Source organism: Lynx rufus, unplaced genomic scaffold (assembly GCF_022079265.1).
Source record: "Lynx rufus isolate CCGP_SWC_20201006 ecotype Redwood Valley unplaced genomic scaffold, mLynRuf1.p SCAF_1, whole genome shotgun sequence".
Lineage (NCBI taxonomy): Eukaryota > Metazoa > Chordata > Mammalia > Carnivora > Felidae > Lynx > Lynx rufus.
The window spans coordinates 209,571,676-209,592,836 of NW_025814823.1; the positions used below are offsets into that span (position 1 = coordinate 209,571,676).

General features: G+C 38.7%; 1 protein-coding gene across 2 annotated transcripts in view; it reads right to left on the reverse strand.

Annotated features, from left to right (window-relative positions):
• The window catches only part of WDR70 (WD repeat domain 70), a 298,862-nt gene extending 283,779 nt beyond the window's left edge, over nt 1-15,083 (reverse strand). Inside the window, exons 1-4 of one of the 2 annotated variants that reach the window (XM_047093335.1) lie at nt 14,956-15,083; nt 14,793-14,858; nt 12,447-12,530; nt 2,805-2,925 (exon numbers count right to left, since the gene is read on the reverse strand). In XM_047093335.1, coding sequence (XP_046949291.1) covers nt 2,805-2,925; nt 12,447-12,530; nt 14,793-14,858; nt 14,956-14,980 — 296 coding nt within the window. In that variant the 5' untranslated portion in view covers nt 14,981-15,083. Of the gene's footprint in view, nt 1-2,804; nt 2,926-9,942; nt 10,007-12,446; nt 12,531-14,792; nt 14,859-14,955 lie in introns of those variants that run through there. The other variant, XM_047093345.1, reaches the window with a different exon arrangement.
• Nucleotides 15,084-21,161: the final 6,078 nt, after the last annotated feature.

Consider the following 21,161-nt stretch of genomic DNA (forward strand, 5'->3'; position numbering starts at 1 on the left):
TAAGTAATTTTAAATAAGAAATCATATAAAACAACATACTGTTTAGGAATACACTTATACCTAATAAACTATTTAGAAAAAAAGGAAGTAAGGGTAAACAAAGTAAAGATTTCCCCTGTGCAAGAAAGAGAAATATGAGCAGAGAGAGGACTTCAAAGACACTAGTAAAGCTCTATACTGTCTCCCAAGCTAGGTGTTCACTTCATCATTCTCTCTACTTTAAATGTAGGATATACAGAGCTTTATATGTATAATATACTTCATAACAAAAATTTTTTGTTTAATTAAAGGGAAAAACAACCCTGACTTTACAGTGTCCATAATCTTATGAAAGAACGCACAGCAGAAACAGTTTACATAATAGTGTATAATATGCTAAGTGCTATACTAGAAAGGTTGTAAATTATGCAAAACAATATTATGTATGTCTTAGGGATACAAAGATACACAATAACATTATAAAGAGATACATAAAAAAATTTTAAATTTAGAAGATTGGTTACTTCTGCCAAGAAGGGAGGGGGTGGCAATGGAAGGCAGTTCTGAGAAGTGTTCACCATAACAGTAAAAGTTTACTTCTTAAGTTGTCTAGTGGATACTGTCCTTTATCAACTTTTTGAAAGTCTTAAATACTTCATAATAATTTCTCACTTATAATTTAAAGTAATTTTTATTAAATCTAGAAAAAAAGAGAATAGCATAATAATCTCATATCTGAGGGACAATAACTGCCTAAGAAATATATCTTAGAGAGCCTACCTAAGTGGCTCAGTCAGTTAAGTGTCAGACTTTGGCTCAGGTAATGATCTCACGGTCCATAAGTACAAGCCCCATGTCAGGCTCTGTGCTGACAGTGCAGAGCCTGGAGCCCGCTTCTGATTCTGTGTCTCCCTCTCTCTTGACCCTCCTCTCCCTGCTCGTGCTTTTTCTCTCTCTCTCAAAAATAAATAAACATTAAAAAAAAATTAGAAACGTATCTTGAATAAAATATGCTCAAACACATGAAAACAATGTTTGTACAATGAAATGTGATATAACTGAGATTCTTTAAAAGCTAGAGAATGTTGGGGCGCCTGGGTGGCGCAGTCGGTTGGGCGTCCGACTTCGGCCAGGTCACGATCTCGCGGTCCGTGGGTTCGAGCCCCGCGTCGGGCTCTGGGCTGATGGCTCGGAGCCTGGAGCCTGTTTCCGATTCTGTGTCTCCCTCTCTCTCTGCCCCTCGCCCGTTCGTGCTCTGTCTCTCTCTGTCCCAAAAATAAATAAACGTTGAAAAAAAAAAAATTAAAAAAAAAATAAAAAAAAATAAAAAGCTAGAGAATGTTGGGACGCCTGGGTGGCTCAGTGGGTTAAGCGTCCGACTTCGGCTCAGGTCATGATCTCACGATCCGTGGGTTCGAGCCCCACGTCGGGCTCTGTGCTGACAGCTCAGAGCCTGGAGCCTGTTTCAGATTCTGTGTCTCCCTCTTTCTCTGACCCTCCCCTGTTCATGCTCTCTCTCTGTCTCAAAAATAAATAAATGTTAAAAAAAAATTTTTTTTAATAAAATTAAATAAAATAAATAAATAAAAAGCTAGAGAATGAGAAAAAATATCAAATCCAACAAGTTTATCAATATAAATTATGAGGTCCAAATTCAAGTGGAGAAAGAAATGATCAGATTTATTTTTTTAAAAAAATACGTAAAAATCACAAGAAAAACTGCATAGCCTTATAGCAATTAAAATTATGCAGAAATTCGGGGCGCCTGGGTGGCACAGTCGGTTAAGTGTCCGACTTCAGCCAGGTCATGATCTCGCGGTCCGGGAGTTTGAGCCCCGCGTCAGGCTCTGGGCTGATGGCTCAAAGCCTGGAGCCTGTTTCCGATTCTGTGTCTCCCTCTCTCTCTGCCCCTCCCCCGTTCATGCTCTGTCTCTCTCTGTCCCAAAAATAAATAAACGTTGAAAAAAAAAAATTTTTTTTTAAAAATTAAAAAAAAAATTATGCAGAAATTATACAACTTTGAGTTGCCTCATTGAAGAAAAAAGTCATTTAACAGTTTCCTCCCACCTATATGTTCTAGCATTTTGTCCTAGTACATGAAAACCATTATCAAAAGGGCCTTTAAAAGTCCTTAACTAATGTTGGGGCGCCTGGGTAGCTCAGTCAGTTAAGCATCCAACTGCAGCTCAGGTCATGATCTTGAGGTTTGTAAGTTCAAGCCCTGCATCAGGCTCTGTGCTGACCACTCAGAGCCTAGAGCCTGCTTTGGATTCTGTGTCTCCCTTGCTCTCTGCACCTCCCTGCTCATGCTCTGTCTCTCTCTCTCTCTTGCAAATAAACATTAAAAAAAACATTTTTAAAAGTCCTTAACTAATGTGTACTTTCTCATTTATCTAAAAATGTGTATTTGTTTACAAAATTTCAAGAGAATTCTTTTTAATTATGGGCTTTCTCTTCCCTAGGAAAAAGGTCACCCTGTCCCTTCTCAGAACCAGTAGAGACTGCTCCCCCTAGTGCCAACGCGTAGTCATTGTGGTGACTGACAAAAGAAGCTCTCACTTGCTTTATATTTCTGAGAAAACTAAAATCTGATAGTGTTTACTTGCTGACCTCTAATTAGAACTGAAGATCTTTAGTTAAAAAAAAAACTGAAGATATTTTTAAAAAATTTCTTAGAACAAAATCTCTATCCTCTTTTTTCCTTTGCAATGACTACCAGTTTCAATTATCTAAGATAATCAATTATCTAGATTCAATTTAATCTGAGATTAAACACCTAAATGGGAGCGATAATTTAATAGAATCCTTTTGAGAAAATCAAGCACCTGGAAGATGATTTAGAGCAATCTCTGACCACATTTGAGCCTGAAGATGTTGGTTCAATATCTTCATTTTGCCTTCTTAATTCTTTCTCTCTGTTCATTTCTTCCTCTTTTTCTCTTGCTTCTGAAAAGATTAAAAAATTTTCCAACAGTTACTCTTCAAAATTTTTCACTATTAATAAAGGCTAAAAATTAACATAGTCACAGAGATGTAACTTAGAGTGGTCCCAGTAACAGCAAAAAATTATCAACCTACATGTCTAACAATGGGAAAATAACTATTGTAAACCACGATAATATAAAATACAGTCAATAAAATTAGTGATGGAAAATGTACAAATCTGGGAAAAATAGTAACAGATGCACTAAGCAAAATTAGCATGTGAATAGCATATGAACCACAATGTACTATCTAAAAAGATATAGGAGGAGTCTGGCTGGCTCAGTCAGTGGAACATGTAATTCTTGATCTCGGGGTTGTGTGTTTGAGCCCCACATTGGATGTAGAGATTGTTTAAAAATAAAGTCTTTAAATCAATTAATTAATTATTAATTAATAAAAATAAAATAAAAAGATGTGGAAGGTTATAAGTAAAAAAGTATCTAAAAGTAAGATCTTAGGTAATTTTACTTTTCATTTTCAATGTTTTACACTATAAACAGAATTTTGTTCATTCCTAGGTCACCTGGATGGTTCAGACAGTTAAGCATCCAACTTTGGCTCAGGTCATGATCTCATGGTTCACAAGTTCAAGCCCTGTGTCGGGCTCTGTGTAAAAAAACATTTTGTTCAGGGGCGCCTGGGTGGCGCAGTCGGTTAAGCGTCCGACTTCAGCCAGGTCACGATCTCGCGGTCCGTGAGTTCGAGCCCCGCGTCGGGCTCTGGGCTGATGGCTCAGAGCCTGGAGCCTATTTCCGATTCTGTGTCTCCCTCTCTCTCTGCCCCTCCCCCGTTCATGCTCTGTCTCTCTCTGTCCCAAAAATAAATAAACATTGAAAAAAAAAATTTAAAAAAAAAAAACATTTTGTTCATTTCTGAATTTCCCACACTGGATTTGTGGTCAAGGACTTCCCACAAAAACCATGAGAAAATTTCAGATTTCTAGAGTTATTTACCTTGGAAAGACAAAAACAAATATCCAAAGAAATTAAATCTTTTTCCTCTGATAATCTCACTCTACAATTGAGGGACACATAGGAAGGAAATTAATTATATGAACAGTCTGGTTCTTAATTACCATGATCCTCAATAACTTAAGATAATCTTTAACATTTTTCCTTAATGATGAAAAAACAATACACCCAAACTTAGGCACTATTAAAGGGTACTTATTAATTGGAATGTTGTACTCTTTAGGGTCTTTTGTTGCTAGGACCTGGGTGATGAGAAACAAGGAGATAACAAGCGTCAACAAGTAACTAGATATCCTCTGAATTCAAACAAGGAAGATTAAACTCTGCAGGAAGAGGTAAGGCAAATACATACTACAGCCCTAGTTTGTGTTCATATTTTTTGTGCTCACCACTGGGCTAAGGTGACTTAGAAGTTGACAATTCTGCACTCTGATGCTGAGGTTGAAAAAAATAAAAAAAGAGGAAGATAATGTCCTATAAGAGCTGCCCCGGGGCACCTGGGTGGCTCACTCAGTCAAGCGTCCCATGTCAGTTCAGGTCATGATCTAACGGTGGGCAGGTTCAAGCCCCTTGTTGGGCTCTGTGCTAACCAGCTCAGAGCCTGGAGCCTGCTTTGGATTCTGTGTCTCCCCCTCTCTCTCTGCCCCTCCCTGCTCACGCCTATATCTCTCTCCTTCAAAAATAAACATTAGAAAAACAATTTTTTTTTTAAAGAGTTGCCCTCCTTGGCTCCTACCCTCATCCTGCTTCTCCAGTCAATCCCTCTGTACTCTACAGGGTGGGAGGAGAGGGGTTCGGGGGTGAAAAACACTTGGACATTTGATCCTAGGCTCAGGTCTTGGGCAGTTCTGACCTTACTCAGTAAACAGTACCTCGGCATACATCATTAGCTAGCCAACAACCATTTCTCCCTTTTTCCCTTGCTCCGAAAACCACAATTTTCTCCCGATAAGAGCAAGTGCTTCAGCAGATCCTGGGCCCCTCCCCGCCCAGAAAGGGTTAAAACTTGATTCCAACTCAACTTTATCACTCTTGTCAGTGGCTGTTTTTTGGAACTGATGTGCCACACTAATACTAGTCAATTAAGATCTGAGAAGTCAGCTGGAAGAAAACTTGAAAAAGGTTTTCTTACTTCTTTTATTTGTTTTGAGAGAGAGAAGAAGAGAGAATCCCAAGCAGGCTCCACTCAATCCCATGACCTTGAGGATCATGACCTGAGTTGAAATCAAGAGTCAGTTTAACCAACTGAGCCACCCAGGCACCCCTTACTTTTAAAACATATATCAAACAGTATCCTTTCAGCCTGTGGAGGTGGTCATCTGCATGTAACAAAATTTCACTTACAATTTTAGGTCATGAGAATATACCCAGCTTGGGACAAGCCAATACCCTACAACTGGCAAAGCAGAAAAAGAGGGAAAAACTTAATATTCTTCAGGTCAGGACTCAGAAGATGGAAGAGCCCCATTCCAGAGTTATTGTCATGTGCAACAGTACATTTTTCTTAGTTGTGCCATTTTTATTTTTTATTTAAAAAAATTTTCTTAATGTTTATTATTTATTTTTAAGAGAGAGAGAGAGAGAGAGAGAGAGAGAGAGAGAGAGAGAGACAGAGCATGAGCAGGGGAGGGGCGGAGAGAGAGGCAGACACAGAATCCAAAGCAGCCAGCACAGAGCCTGACGTGGGGCTCAAACTAAGGAGCCGCGAGATCATGACCTGAGCCAAAGTCAGACACTTAACCATCTGAGCTACCCAGGAGCCCCTTGAGCCATTTTTAATTAGGTCTTCTAGGACTTCTTTGCAAGTAACAAAAAGTATCTTAGTAGCAACCTTAATTTAACAAAAATTAGAGCAGCTAATACTTAACATGGAGCTAACTATGTATGAGGTATTGTTTTAAGCACTGCCTATAAATTAACTCTTTTAATCATCACAATGACCTCTGAAGTAGATATTATTTTTTTAGCTTTATTGAGCTATAGGTGACAAATAAAATTATAAAAGATTTAAAATGTACAATGTGATATAATATACATATACATTATGAGAGGATTCCCTCCATGGAGTGAATGAACATATCCATCATCTCACATATCTACCTTTTTTTTTTTTTAAGTGAGAACATTGAAGTTTTACTCTCCTAACAATCTCAGTTACACAATACACTTGAAGTAGGTACTATTATTCTCACTCTACATTTGAGAAATCTAAGCCATTGAAAAGTCAAGTAACAAAGCTATAAAGTCCCAAAACAGTAAATTGAGGCTCCAAAACTGGATCTGAGATGTGACCAGACTTTCTTAAGAGACTAAAATTATCCAATGAGCACCACCCACCTTAAGTAACAATTTGCCTGCCTTTCTCTCCAAGAGGCAATAAAGCCCAGCCCTTCACTGCATGCTTGTGGCCAGACTATCCGGAAACTGGCCCACCCACCTGTTCAACTAGAGTTCCTCAGCAGAGGATAACTACTCCAAACTACTTGTCCCTAGTGAAGCATCTAATTTTTTAATTTAAAATTTTAATTTTTCAACACTAGAAAGGATCTTCTTTTTTTATTTATTTTTTATTTTTTCTAATTTTTTAAAGTGTTTTTACTTATTTTTGAGACAGAGAGAGACAGCATGAGCAGGGGAGGGGCAGAGAGGGAGACACAATCTGAAGCAGGCTCCAGGCTCTGAGCTGTCAGCACAGAGCCCGACACGGGGCTCAAACTCAGAGTGTGAGATTGTGACCTGAGCTGAAGTGGGACGCTTAACCGACTGAGCCACCCAGGAGCCCCAACACTAGAAAGGATTTTCTAATCAGAGAGGTTCTTGCCATCACCTGATGCTTCATTAAAGCAAAGGATAAAGATAAAAGGGGGATTAAGACATTTTAGAGGAAAAAAATTTTTCTTCCTCATTGTTAACTGAGGACAAAAACCAAAACCAAACAGAATTCAGTAGTCTATAACTCCCTGACAGAGGGTATCATTTCATGCACTTTGACCCAATGTGGAACCAAGCACACTGTAAGCACTGTAAAAATGCTCTGTATCTTCCCTCAACCAAAATGAATTAATCTACTACCCAACACTTAATTTTATACTTCCAAGCACCTCATTTTATTGTTCTCTGCCTTCAGTTATCAACTATGGACAGCCATTTCTGCAAAAGCCCCTCCAAATGTATGCAATTTTTGTCTAGATTACCAGCAAACTATCCAAAACCTCCATGTCCTATCTGGGCTGATTCACACAAACTGCAGACTCAAAAGAATGTAATTCAGCAGCTGAAAATCTCAGAGCCAATCATTATAGCAACCACTTAACTTGAAGAAATGAAACTTAAAATATAAAAGAAATAAAGGGGTTCTTGGGTGGTGCAGATGGTTAAGTGCCCAACTCTTGATCTCCATGATCTCAAGTCTGTGAGTTCAAGCTCTGCATCAGTCTCTGCACTGATGGCGTGGAGCCTGCTTGGGATTCTGTCTCTCCGTCTGACCCTTCCTGACTTGTGCTCTCTCTCTGTTTCTCTCTCAAAATAAATAAACTTAAAAAAAAAAAAGTAAAAGAAATAAAATTACCAGAAATAATAGCTAAAATAAATGTTCTCTAATCATGATACTCTTTTCACCCACGGGACTTAAATCTTGCTAAATGTTTTTGTTATTCTACTTTAAAATAATTCATTACCCTACAAATTTCATATAAATTTACAATGAATTTAATTTTTTTTAATGTTTATTTATTTTTGAGAGGGAGAGAGCACAAACAAGAGAGGGGCAAAAAGAGAGAGAGAGAGAAGAGACACAGAGGATCCAAAGTGGGCTCCGTGCTGACAGCAGTGAATCCTGATGTGGGGCTCAAACTCAGGAACGATGAGATCATGACCTGAGCCAAAGTCAGATGCTCAACTGACTGAGTCACTCAGGTGCCCATAATTTTAAATATTTATTGCCAAAATACCAGGAAGTAAAGAATAAGAACATTTTAACTACATTTATGACGTATCTCCATTAAATATTTAGGGATATAACCATTATGTACCCAGCTCTGTTAGGCACTGCAAAAGTGAAGAACAAAGTTCTTACCCTTAATACGTGAACAATATTAAGATAAAATCTATAGTATTTTTTAAAGTGTCATGGAAACAAAGCCATTATATCCAAACAGGTTTTTAAAGAACACCTAGTGGGGTGCCTGGATGGCTCAGTTGTCTGAGCGTCCGACTTCAGCTCAGGTCATGATCAAACAGTTCGTGGGTTCGAGCCCCACATTGGGCTCTGTGCTGACAGCTCAGAGCCTGGAGCCTGCTTCAGATTCTGTGTCTCCCTCTCTCTCTGCCCCTCCCCTGCTCACGCTCTGTCTCTCCCTCTCTCTCAAAAATAAATAAACATTGGGGCGCCTGGGTGGCGCAGTCGGTTAAGCGTCCGACTTCAGCCAGGTCACGATCTCGCGGTCCGTGAGTTCGAGCCCCGCGTCGGGCTCTGGGCTGACGGCTCAGAGCCTGGAGCCTGTTTCCGTTTCTGTCTCCCTCTCTCTCTGCCCCTCCCCCGTTCATGCTCTGTCTCTCTCTGTCCCAAAAATAAATAAACTTTGAAAAAAAAAAAAAAATTTAAAAAAAAAAAAGAACACCTAACAAAAGTAAAATATGAGGCCTTAAATGATGAGGTAGAGAGACCATTTCAAGTACACCGGAGGGGGAAAAAAATAAAAACCTTTAAGCTTCTCTAATTTCTAAAATGTACAGGACAGATTTTCTTTTCAGGATCATTAAATCATCCATTGAAATCATTTTCAAATTCTTTCATGTTTTTTTCATTTTTTCCAGTTACATAACTGAGAAAGTTCATAAATCCATCTAAAACATAGGCACAACCAAAATAAGCATTTGAATAAAAAAAAATTGGCGGGGGGGGGGGGGCTAGGTGGCTCAGTCGGTTAAGCATCCAATTCTTGATTTCAGCTCAGGCCCTGATCCCAGGGTCATGGGATCAAGCCCTGCATCAGGCTCCTTGCTAAATGTGGAGCCTGCTTAAGATTCTCTCTCCCTCCCTGTGCCCCTGTCCCCAGCTCACAATCTCTCTCCCTCTCTAAAAAATAAATAAAATAAATAAATAAATTTTTAAAAAGAAATCTTTCCTCCCCACTTATGTCCTCATAGTATTACAGTCCTAAAAAAGGACCTTTTATATGACTTAAACAAACTTAGAGCTTTCAAAAAATTTAAAAACTTAAAAAAAAAATTGCACCACTACTATTTCCTGACATTTTAAATAATGCATACTTTATTGAGGTTTTATAGTAATTCATCCTTTCTACTAGGGCATTTACCAACCAAAACAGTTCATATTCATATATACAAACTCGCTATTAAAAGGGACCAAAGTTTTTATTCTCCTCAAGTTTCATGTCAATGCTCACAGACTCCAATCCAAGCACAAGATAAATTATGCCCATATCAGTTTTTGAACTTTCAAGAAAAATAAGGCAAACTTTGGATTCATGTGTTGAGATCAGGGTAAAAACAGCAGTCTGAGGATATAATACTATATCCACGTCCAACAATACTAAATCAAGGAAGTTCAATACATTTAATTCATCCACAAACATCACAGAAGAACTTGGTCCTGAGATAACGTTTCAAATTTTAAAAACGTAGTAACTCTTCACTGTAAGTCCTCTCAGGTGCTAAACGCATATGTGCTTTTACTAAGAAAAACTCTAGCAATTAAAAGTGATATTTTTAGGGTGCCTGGGTGGCTCAGTCTGTTAAGCATCTAACTGCAGCTCAGTTATGACTTCATGGTTCATGGGTTCCAGTCCTGCACTGGGCTCCACGCTGACAACTCAGAGACCGGAGCCTGCTTTGGATTCTGGGTCTCCCTCTCTCTACACCTCCCCTACTTGTGTGAAAGAAAGGAAGGAAGGAAGGAAGGAAGGAAGGAAGGAAGGAAGGAAGGAAGGAAGGAAGGAATAAACAAATAATAAATAATAAAAGTGACATTTTTCAAGTACTTAACTGTTTAAAAAGTACTATGCCCGGGGCACCTGGGCGGCTCAGTCAGTTAAGCATCTGACTCTTGATTTAGGCTCAGGTCACCATCTCAGAGTTTGTGAGATCGCGCTTCATGTGGGGCTCTGTGCTGACAGTACACAGCCTGCTTGGGATTCTCTCTCTCCCTCTCTCTGTATCTCCCTCACTAGCATGCATGTGCTCACTCTCTCTCTCTCTCTCTCAAAATAAACTTAATAAATAAATAAATAAATAAATAAATAAATAAATAGTACTATGCTCAACATCTTAATCCTTTCAAGAACCCTCTAAGGAAGACCTTATTATCACTTCCACCTAACAGACAAAGAAATTAAGGCTCTAAATTTGAAAATTCATCCAACATTATCTCTAACCTGATGTGTGGCTGACCCTCAAACCTAGGTCCTCCAACTCCAAATCCCAAGCTCTGTATCCATACAAAGGATTTTAAAACATTCTCCAAAGAAGCAGCGTTTTTCAAAAGGCAGTATTATAGTTCCAAATTCAATTTAACCTTCTCAAGTATATATTGAGAACTTATCTTGCAAGGCATGGTATAGGGAACTATAGAACTTATTCAGGTGAATAAGACAATCTCTGTGCCAAATGTTTCGTTATCACATGCTGAAAGAGGTAAATATAAGAATGCGATACTATAACAGTATAAGCATTCACTAAAATGTTTAAAAATCAAGCGGTTAAAGCATTTGTAAATAGGCCTCAAATACAAAATGTCTTTGTATCTTGTCTGATGATACCAAATTATTTAATATTTTTAAGTATGCTAAGGTAAGAGGATCGGGGGGCACCTGGATGGCTCAGTTGGTTGAGCATCCGACTTTGGCTCAGGTCATGATCTCACAGTTCACAAGTTTGAGCCCTGCATCAGGCTGGCTGCTGTCAGCACAGAGCCCACTTCAGATCTTTTATCCCCCTCTGTCTCTGCCCCTCCGCAACTTGTGCTGTCGCTCAAAAATAAACATTTTTTTCAAGGATCTGTATCTCTTTTTTTTAATTTTTTTTTTCAACGTTTATTTATTTTTGGGACAGAGAGAGACAGAGCATGAACGGGGGAGGGGCAGAGAGAGAGGGAGACACAGAATCGGAAACAGGCTCCAGGCTCCGAGCCATCAGCCCAGAGCCTGACGCGGGGCTCGAACTCACGGACCGCGAGATCGTGACCTGGCTGAAGTCGGACGCTTAACCGACTGCGCCACCCAGGCGCCCCAAGGATCTGTATCTCTTAAAAACATATACTAAAATATTTACAGGTGAAATAATGTCTCAGATTTGCGCCAAAATAATCTGAGAGGGGAAGTAAATGGAAATAACACCAGCCATGAATTATTATAGTACTTAAATCCGTGTGATAAGAGTTCATTACCATATTTTTGTGTATTGTGTGTGAGATTTCACATAATGACAGTTTTCTTAATAGTATATGTACATAGTGGGCCTCTCATCACACACACACACACAAAAAAAAAACCAACTTATTCTTCCAAAGACCAAAAAAAATCACATGAAGCTCACTTTCCAAATATTAGGTATTACTGCTATATATATCATTTTAAACCAAAAAGGACAACTGGCAGAAGAACAGTCACTTAAATTTGTCTAAAAGTCCTATCTCTGATTTCTAGCCCGTTTTACTCTATCAGGATACATCTATTCCTTCTCCAATGTAACAACGATCTGATTCAGATCCAAAGAAAGCAGTAGAGAAGTCAGTCTACTTGGAAGACCCGAAGGCGCTTTCCAGAATTGCCAACCACCTGGTATCAAACCAGACAGTCTGGAAATTAAGGCCTTCGTTACATGTGTGATACAATTCATTAATGCAGGGGTTCAACAGCAGCAGCCACATTCACTGTATGTCTCAATTTTCTAAACTGAGTCAACACTCAGTGGTGTACACAGCTCTGAGTGCCACCTCTCGCCCAGCCTTCCAAATACTGGTTCCGCTGTAAGCAGGAAAAGAAAAAAATGAAATGAAAATCAGATAAAGGTGAAAGGAGAGGTAATAAAGAAACTGCTATTCTGATTCTTACAAATTAATTTAGAATCCTTGCTTCTTCATAGCACACACTTCAAAAAGATTTTAGCATCCAGGCTTTCTTATCCTACTTAGATGCAACTTTTTACGTTAAAAAAAAAATAATAATCTCTGCTTCCAAAGGAACAAACACATGTGATCTTTTAACAATTTTGAATTTTTTTTTCTGTTTTTTTAGAAAGAAAGCGCACGGGAGCAGGCCGAGGGAGAGAGAGAGAATCTTAAGCAGACTCCACACTCAGCACGTAGCCAGACAGACGGCTGGATCCCACAACCCTGGATCATGACCTGAGTCCAAATCAAGAGTCTTGGATACTCAACTGACTGAGCCACCCAGGCACCCCTTTCTCAGTCTTCTATAATTGTCGATATACTTGTTTAAAGCGTGTACAGGATTTAAACCAATAAAAAAAGGACATAACTGTACTTCTTACCCAGTGTTTTCCGACTTCTCTCCACAGCCGTTCTTCGTGTTTGTTCAAACATTGCTTCCAAATCAAATGTTCGAGCTTTTTTTCCTAAACAGAAATAAGTAACAGACTGTGATCTTCTTGCACTAAGCTGGGCAAACTTTAGGTACTCAAATACTTATAACCATTTAGTCTGTTTCATTTATAGTGTGGCTACAAGATAAGTATCTAAGAAGAACAAGTTTATTTCAGGGAATTTTTATTGACAGTCTCATCATTAACCAGCCAACTTTCCCACCCTCCTCTAATCCCCTGGACTCTACCCCTTAAACCTAACACTGCTGTCATAGGCAGAATGGAGAATGTTCACACCCTAATCTCGGGAACCTGTGAATATGTTATATTACACAGCAAAAGGGACTTGGTAGATGTAATTAAGATTATGGACTTTAAAATAGATTATCCTGGTTTAAAACAGAAGATTGTCTTAATCTAAATCACAGAAGCCCTTGCAAGCAAAGATGCAGAACAGATACAGCAGAAGTCAGGGAGATATAAAGTGTGAGAAGGACTGGAAACACTACTTCATTTTAAGATCAAGGCAGCAAGATGACAAGTAATTCAGGTACCTTAAGGAGCTAAGAGACTCCCACCTGACAGCCACTAAGGAAACTGGGGCCTCAACCCTAAAACCACAGGAAATCAAATTCTCACAACAACCTGAATGAGTCTGGAAGCAATATATTTGTTTTCGTCGTGTTTTTTTATAGTAATGTCTACTCCATGTTAATAAGAATATGGTAAAAATGTCATTCTTACGTGATACTGACTTTTGTATAAATTGAAACAAACTTTCTGAAGGGCATTATGACAAAAATGTATCAGTTTTAAAAGACATATACCCAAATTTTTGGTTACTTTTTAATATTTATGTTTTATTATAGTCCATTCTTTAGAAAACTACCTTATGAAAATACACAAAAATTCCTTTTACAAGACATGAAAGTTATTTATAAAAATATTAACTTTAGTATTACTGAAAAAAATTAGAATTAGAAACTATGTAGGAGAAAGTTTAAAATATTACAAATTATGCACTTATATTAAATGGACTACTATTCAGCCATTTTGGAAGAGCATTTTATAACATGGGAAAATCCTTAGAGTATTAAGAATTAAATAAAGCATATAATTAAGAGTAATATAAACCTGTACATACATATGATCTTAAGTTTCTTGATAAATACACCACAGGAAAAACTGGAAAACAAAGTTCTAAGTCTTGATTTCTAGATCACGAGATTATTAATGGCTTTACTTTCTTCCTTCTCATCTTTTGTGTTCTTCAGATTTCCTGCTATTAATATATGTTACTTTTGGGGCGCCTGGGTGGCGCAGTCGGTTAAGCGTCCGACTTCAGCCAGGTCACGATCTCGCGGTCCGGGATTTCGAGCCCCGCGTCAGGCTCTGGGCTGATGGCTCAGAGCCTGGAGCCTGTTTCCGATTCTGTGTCTCCCTCTCTCTCTGCCCCTCCCCCGTTCATGCTCTGTCTCTCTCTGTCCCAAAAATAAATAAACGTTGAAAAAAAAATTAAAAAAAAATATGTTACTTTTGACATCAGAGAAGAAGCTAAAGAACTGAAACAAAGTAAGTACTGTAATAATACATAAGTATGCAGTATTTTTGCAAAAACAACTACCTAGAAGTAAAAATGTGGCATAAGACATTACCATAATAGATGGTAAATGAACACCAACAAGAGACCTGGACACATTAGCCTGATATCTGTTCTGTCCAAAACCCAAAAGAAATGGAAAAACAATTTACGTCGCTTTCTTACAGACAGTAATGTTTTCAACAGATGACTACATCTCTGTTCGAAATGTTTTTCTTTATCTCATAACAAAGGCTCCACAGAGAGATTGAAGTAACGATGCCGGGGAAGAAAAGCTTGAATCAAAAAGGATTTAATAACCGTTATAATATCACTTAACGGCTCACCTGTTACCAGAAAGGCCATCTCGTTACAGACCACGGTCAATGGTTAGCTCTCAGTCTCTGGACACAAAAAGACAACTCCCTCCACCAACCAATACCGTCCACCACGTGGGTCAGTCACAAAGCTACCTTTCTCTCTTACAAGGCTTTCCACTCGTGTCACCTCAGCTGGTCCCAACAGACAGGCAAGAATTGGAAAATGGATGGAGAATACCCAGAAATTGCAAGGTATACACACTAGAGTTAAAGTAACTAGGACTTAGCACAGCGGAGGGTGCGGAACAGAGGTGACAGCTGGGCCTCCCCTCTCAACCTGCGGTTCTTAAAACCTGTGCAAAAGGAGACGGAGCTAAGCGTAAGGCAGTCACTTACCGAACCCGGTGAAGCCCATGGTGACCGCCAGCTGCGGATCCGGTCCCGACGCGTCGGAGCCTGTCACTGGGGCAAGAGGAGAAGGAGGAGACCTCGTTAGTGCGGCGACGCCGGCACCCGCTGGCCCTACCCACCCTGCCTAGGATCGCCCCACGGAACCCACCTTCACTGGGCCCGGGGCGTTCCATGGCCGGCCGCCTGCCGCAGAACGAGCCACAGCCACAGAACAGGCAGCTGCGAAAGACTCCCGGCAAAACCAGCAGGAACTATCGCCTTTCAGGTACTGCGCCGCCTCCGGGGCCAAGAGCGTCACCTTCCGCGAAGGGATCGCGGCCCCCGGAGCTGCGCCGCCCTAGCGGGCTGGCGGGGCATAAGCACCGCAGAGACTACCTGCTAACTCCGCCCACTGGCTGGGAACATCACCTAGTTTTGTCAACAGCCTTTCTTTTCTTTTCTTTTTTTTTTTTTTTTTGTATTTTGTAGATTTTATTCAATGACTATATATTATTGGTATACTAAGCATCTAGAAAAGATAGAGAAAGAATGAGTCCACAGGTCTTTCAAGGAACAAGTAAACCTGTGGAAGCCCTCAGACTTTATTTCTCAATCTCGGCTGCATATTAGTATGCAAAACACCCGGAGAGGTGTTTTGTTTTGTTTCATATTTTTTATTCAAGTATAGTTGACACACAAAGTTACACTAGTTTCAGACATACAGCATGGTGATTCAACTAATCTGTATATTGTGCCCACAAGTGTAGCTACCATCTGTCACCATACAACACTATTACAACACCATTGATTAGATTCCCTTTGCCATGCCTCTTGTCTCCATGACCTATTCATTCATTCCATAAGTGGAAGCCTCTGTCTCACACTCCCTTTCCCCTCTTTTGCCCAACCTCCTTCCCTCTGACAACCATCAGTTTGTTCATTGCATTTATGGGTTTGTTTCTGCATTTTGCTCATGTGTTTGTTCATTTCTTAGATTCTACATATGAGTAAAATTGTATGGTGTTTGTCTTTCTTTGTCTTATTTCCCTTAGTATAATACCCTCTAGGTCCATCCATATTGTCGCAAATGGCAAGATCTCATACTATTTTTGTGAACATCCTTTATTTTTCAAGGTGCATTTACTGCCAAGATGACACAATCCTCACAGAACTCTAAAGAAAAGCCAATATACTCCCTTTCTTTGTGTTTTGTCCTTCTCTATGAGGAAACCCTCACAACTCTCCACATTTTAGGTATATTTTAATAAAACAATGTGTATTTACTACATGACCGACAAGCACATGGAAGCCAAAAAGACTTGAGTTGCTCTAAGAGTTGTCAAAAAATGCTCTAAGGCTCATATTCTTAGCCCAAGCCTCCCTCTGTTAGGCATGATTGGTTATAGAGTTTCCCAGCTCACAGCAAGCATTCCCAAAGCACTTGATTCACATACTTACTATATTTTCACTTCATATTGGTTTTAATTTCTTCACAACACAACTCCTTATCTGAAGTTCAAACTAATGGTATATTATTTAACTATATACTTCTGAATTCTAGCAAAACCATGTATAGTCCTAATAAGTGTTGCTGAATAAAAATATTTTCATAGAATTACTCATTGGCCCCACTATTACCTTAGTCTCCTATTTCAAATTATGCTTTAGCTGTACCCACTAAATGATAATTATCAAGTCTAATATCATTTCCATTGCTCTTAAAATAAAATGCAAAATTACCAACATGTGTCCCAAAGCTTTTTGAACCTCATTTTTTCTATTTTCCACTGTACCTGTCTTCTCTAAACAGCTTCAGAACATCATGACCTGAAAACTCTGACTCTTCACCAATCCCTATACCCTTCATTGAATTCTACTTATTCTTCAAACTCAAATTAAACTTCGGTGCTCTTCTAAGCATTTACAGGCCTTTATAGACCTCCAAGTAAATTAGGCCCCTCTAACTATCATGTAATCTAGTACTCTTCTTTAATAGCATTATGACTAGATGGGCACTCAGTTTTTAGCAAATAAATGAAAAAAAATGTGGTGCCTTGGTGGCTCAGTTGGTTAAGCATCTGACTCTTGGTTTCAGCTCAGGTCATGATCTCCCAGTTTGTAAGTTAGAACCCCGTGTTGGGCGTTACCCTAGCACCACAGCACCTGCTTAGGATTCTGTTTCCCTCTCTCTCTGCCCTCCCCGCTTGCTATCTCTCTTTCAAAATAAATAAAAATATACTTAAAAAATGTTTAATGAAAGAAAAAAATGAATGAATAAGAGAAAAAAAGTAGTTGTGAAGACAAAAGTTACTCCTCTTTTATGCAGGATGTTTTATAGCTTGGGACAACAACGTTTGGTTTAATCCTAAGAGATTACTCATCCTCTAAAGTCAAAAGCCAATGTGAACTCCAATCAATACGGCCAGTTGATTATGCCTTTAACAAAGTGATATTAATGCCACTGTCTCTTCTCTGAGTACAAATAAGCAAGCCTTAGGTCGAAAATAGAACTTTATGAATACAACTCATTAAGAAAACCATTGCCCAAGCTTATAACTAGCTATTTCAGCTCCTTGGTAGTCTAGGATTTATAGATGAGAACTTGAGAAAATATATAATGTTTTTCTTTTTATTAAGACTTTAATTTTTTAGAGCAGTTTAAGGTCCACAAAATAAAATCGAAGGGAAGTTACAGAGATTTCCCATATGTCCCCTTGCCCTTACACATGCATAGCTTTCCCCATTATCAATATCCCCCACCTGGTGGTACATATTTTATAGTTGATGAACCTACACTAACACATCATGATCACCACAGTCCATAGTTTACATAGGGTTCACTCATGGTGCTGTACATTCTATGGTTTATGACAAATGTATAATGATGTGTAATCATCATTATGGTATCAACATTATGATATGCTTATTCAACCCTCCTCTCCCTCCTCCAACCCCTACCAACCACTGGTAGGGTTTTTACTGTCTCCATAATTTTACCTTTTCTAGAATGACATATACTTGGAATCGTACAGTATATAGCTTTTTTCAGATTGGCTTCTCTCAGTAATATATATTTAAGTTTCCTTCATGTCTTTTCATGACTTAATAACTCATTTCTTTTGAGCACTGTTTAATATTCCATTGTCTGGATATACTACCATTTACTTATCCTATTTCACCTACTGAAGGACATCTTGGTTGCCTCTAAGTTTTGGAAATTATGAATAAAGCTGCTATAAACATCATGTGCGGGTTTTGTGTGGACATAGTTTTCAATTTCTTTAGGTAAATAGCAAGGACCAGGATTTCTGAGTAATATAGTAAAAATATGTTTAGTTTTGTAAGAAAATGCCAAACTGTCTTCCAAAGTGGCTGTGCCACTTTACATTTTCACTAGCAATGAATGAGAGGTCCTATTCTGCCACATCTTCACCAGCATTTGGTATGTCAGTGTTTAAAGATATTGGCCCCTCTAATAGGTACCTAGTGGTATCTTATTGTTTTGATTTGCATTTCCTGGATGACATATGATGTGGAGCATCTTTTTATATGCTTAATTGCTATCTGTATATCTTTGGTGAGGTGTCTGTTAAGGTCTTTAGCCCATTTTTTAGTCAGATTATTTTCTTATTATTGACTTTTTAAGAGTTCTTTGTATCTTTGGATTACAGTCCTTTATCAGATGTCTTTTGCAAATATCTTCTCCAGTCTGTGTCTTGTTTTCTCATTCTCTTGATGTTGTCTTTTGCAGAGCAAAAGTTTTTAATTTTTAAAAATTTTTTAAATGTTTTTATTTATTTTTGAGAGAGACAGAGACAGAGCACAAGTAGGGGAGGAGCAGAGAGAGAGGGAGACACAGAATCTGAAGCAATCTCCGGACTCTAGGCTGTCAGCACAGAGCCCCACGTGGGGCTTGAACTCATGAATTGCGAGGTCATGACCTAAGCTGAAGTCAGATGCTCATCAGCTCAACCGACTGAGCCACCCAGAGCACCCAAGTTTTTAATTTTAATGAAGGGCAGTTTATCATTATTTTTTTCATTGGTCATGTCTCTGGCATTGTACCTAAAAAGTCATTGCCTTATCCGAAGTTACATACATTTTGTTCTATGTTATCTTCTAGTAGTTTTATAGTTTAGTGTTTTACATTTAGGTCAATGATCCATTTTGAGTTAATTTTTGTGACAGGTATAATGTCTGTGTCTGGATTCATTTTTTTTTGCATGTGGGTGTCTAATAGTTTCAGCACCATTTGTTGAGAACATTCCATTGTAGATATATAACATTTTAAACTAAAGTGCTGGAGAAAAAAAAGAAAAATGGAAGAGATATATCATCAACCAGTAGAAGTAGATAATCATGATCATTACAGAAAAATCACAAAAATTTATTGTGATAAAAAAAAGAAACAATAATTGAACTACGGGAGACTTCTGCACTAAGCTGTTTTTTTTTTTTTTTTCTGGCTTTGCCTGCATGAAACGTCTTCATAATAAAAGCGGTAAGTGTGCCAGAGTAACTTTGATTTTCTTGGTGCAAAGTAAAATTATTTATGAATCAAATATTTGAGAGGCAGGATAGCATAGCATTAAGCAAATGAGTTCCAAAACTAGAATGTCTCAGTTCAAATCCTGATTCTAGTAATGTAATTTTGATGATTTACTTAGTCTCTCTGTGCTTTAAATTGTTCACCAGTTAAGTGCATAATATAAGGATAGCACCTATCACCTCGTAGATTTTTCTGATGATTGAATGAGTTAATTTTCAAAAAGCAATTAGAATAGTGCCTGGCATGTATTGCACACCCAATAAACGTTGGCCATTTTTTAAAAATTTTTTAATGTTTTATTTATTTTTGAGAGAGAGGGAGACAGAGTGCAAGCCGGAGAGGGGCAGAGAGAAAGGGAGACACAGCATCTGAAGCAGGTTCCAGGCTCTGAGCTGTCAGCACAGAGCACGACAAACCCACGAACTGCAAGATCATGACCTGAGCTGAAGTCCAGTACTCAACCAACTGACCTACCCAGGCACCCCAAATGTTGGCCATTATTAAGTGCCAGATACTAGTGAGAGTAGTGAAGACATAAAGCATAGTCTCTGCCCTCATGGAATTTCCATTCTAATGAGGATATTTTTAAAAACCCTAAGTGCCTCATGGGGCTAGATAATCTACTTAAATACAGAGCTGCTTTAGTAGTAGTTCTCAAAGTGTATTCTGCAGGTTCCTTTAAAGGTGTTCATGAGATCAAAGTTATTTTCATAATACTAAGACATCATTTGCCTTTTTTCACTCTATTGACATTTGCACTGATGATGCAGAAGCAACAGTGGGTAAAATTGTTGGTACCTCAGCATAAGTCAAGGCAGTGACAAGCAAATTGTCGTAGTAGTTCTTGTATTCCTCACTGTTATATACCTATTTTAAACAAAAATGAATGAAGTGAGTGTCACTTTGAGGAAGACAACTCATTGTACTTGTTACTAATGAAAATTAGAGCACTTAAGAGAAAATCAGAATCTTGAAAAATTCAAGATTGTATCAACTAGCATAAGCTTAACAACTCCCCAATACTTATAAGATTTTTTTTTATTAAGATAGATTAACACCATCATTTTTTTCTATTGGTTAATGAAATAGGTCAACATTTGGAAGTTCTGCGTTACTTAGAGAACCAGTATTTCCCAAATGACCAACATATAATGTTTCAGAATCATGCATGGATAGAAGGTCCATTCAAAATACAAGATAGACAAGTGGTTCTTAACAAATTTCAAAAAAAAAAAAATCACTGATGGTTTCAAATTCCACATCATAACTAACCTTTAAGAAACTGTACCACTGGGGTGCCTGAGTGGCGCAGTCGGTTAAGCGTCCGACTTCAGCCAGGTCACGATCTCCCGGTCCGGGAGTTCGAGCCCCGCGTCAGGCTCTGGGCTGATGGCTCAGAGCCTGGAGCCTGTTTCCGATTCTGTGTCTCCCTCTCTCTCTGCCCCTCCCCCGTTCATGCTCTGTCTCTCTCTGTCCCAAAAATAAATAAACGTTGAAAAAAAAAAAAGCAATCCTTATTTGGAAACAGTAGCTGTCCTCATTTAGTCCTTATTTAGAACCACACTTAAGTAAGCTTCATCCAGTTATATTCTTCATAGTTTAGCTAGTCAGTGAATGCATTACTCCTTATTGACTAGCTAAACTGAAAGAGGACTTCAGCTACCTTCATTTTGATCTCAAACTTTCTAATTGATTAAGTTCATCTTTCCAGCGTATCTCTTAAGTCAGGCAAAAGATCCTGCTGGCAAACCATCCTGTGATGGGAACTGAAACTACCCCCTCAAGCAATAAGGACTGTCCTGAGCCAGCAAGACCCCATCTGTATT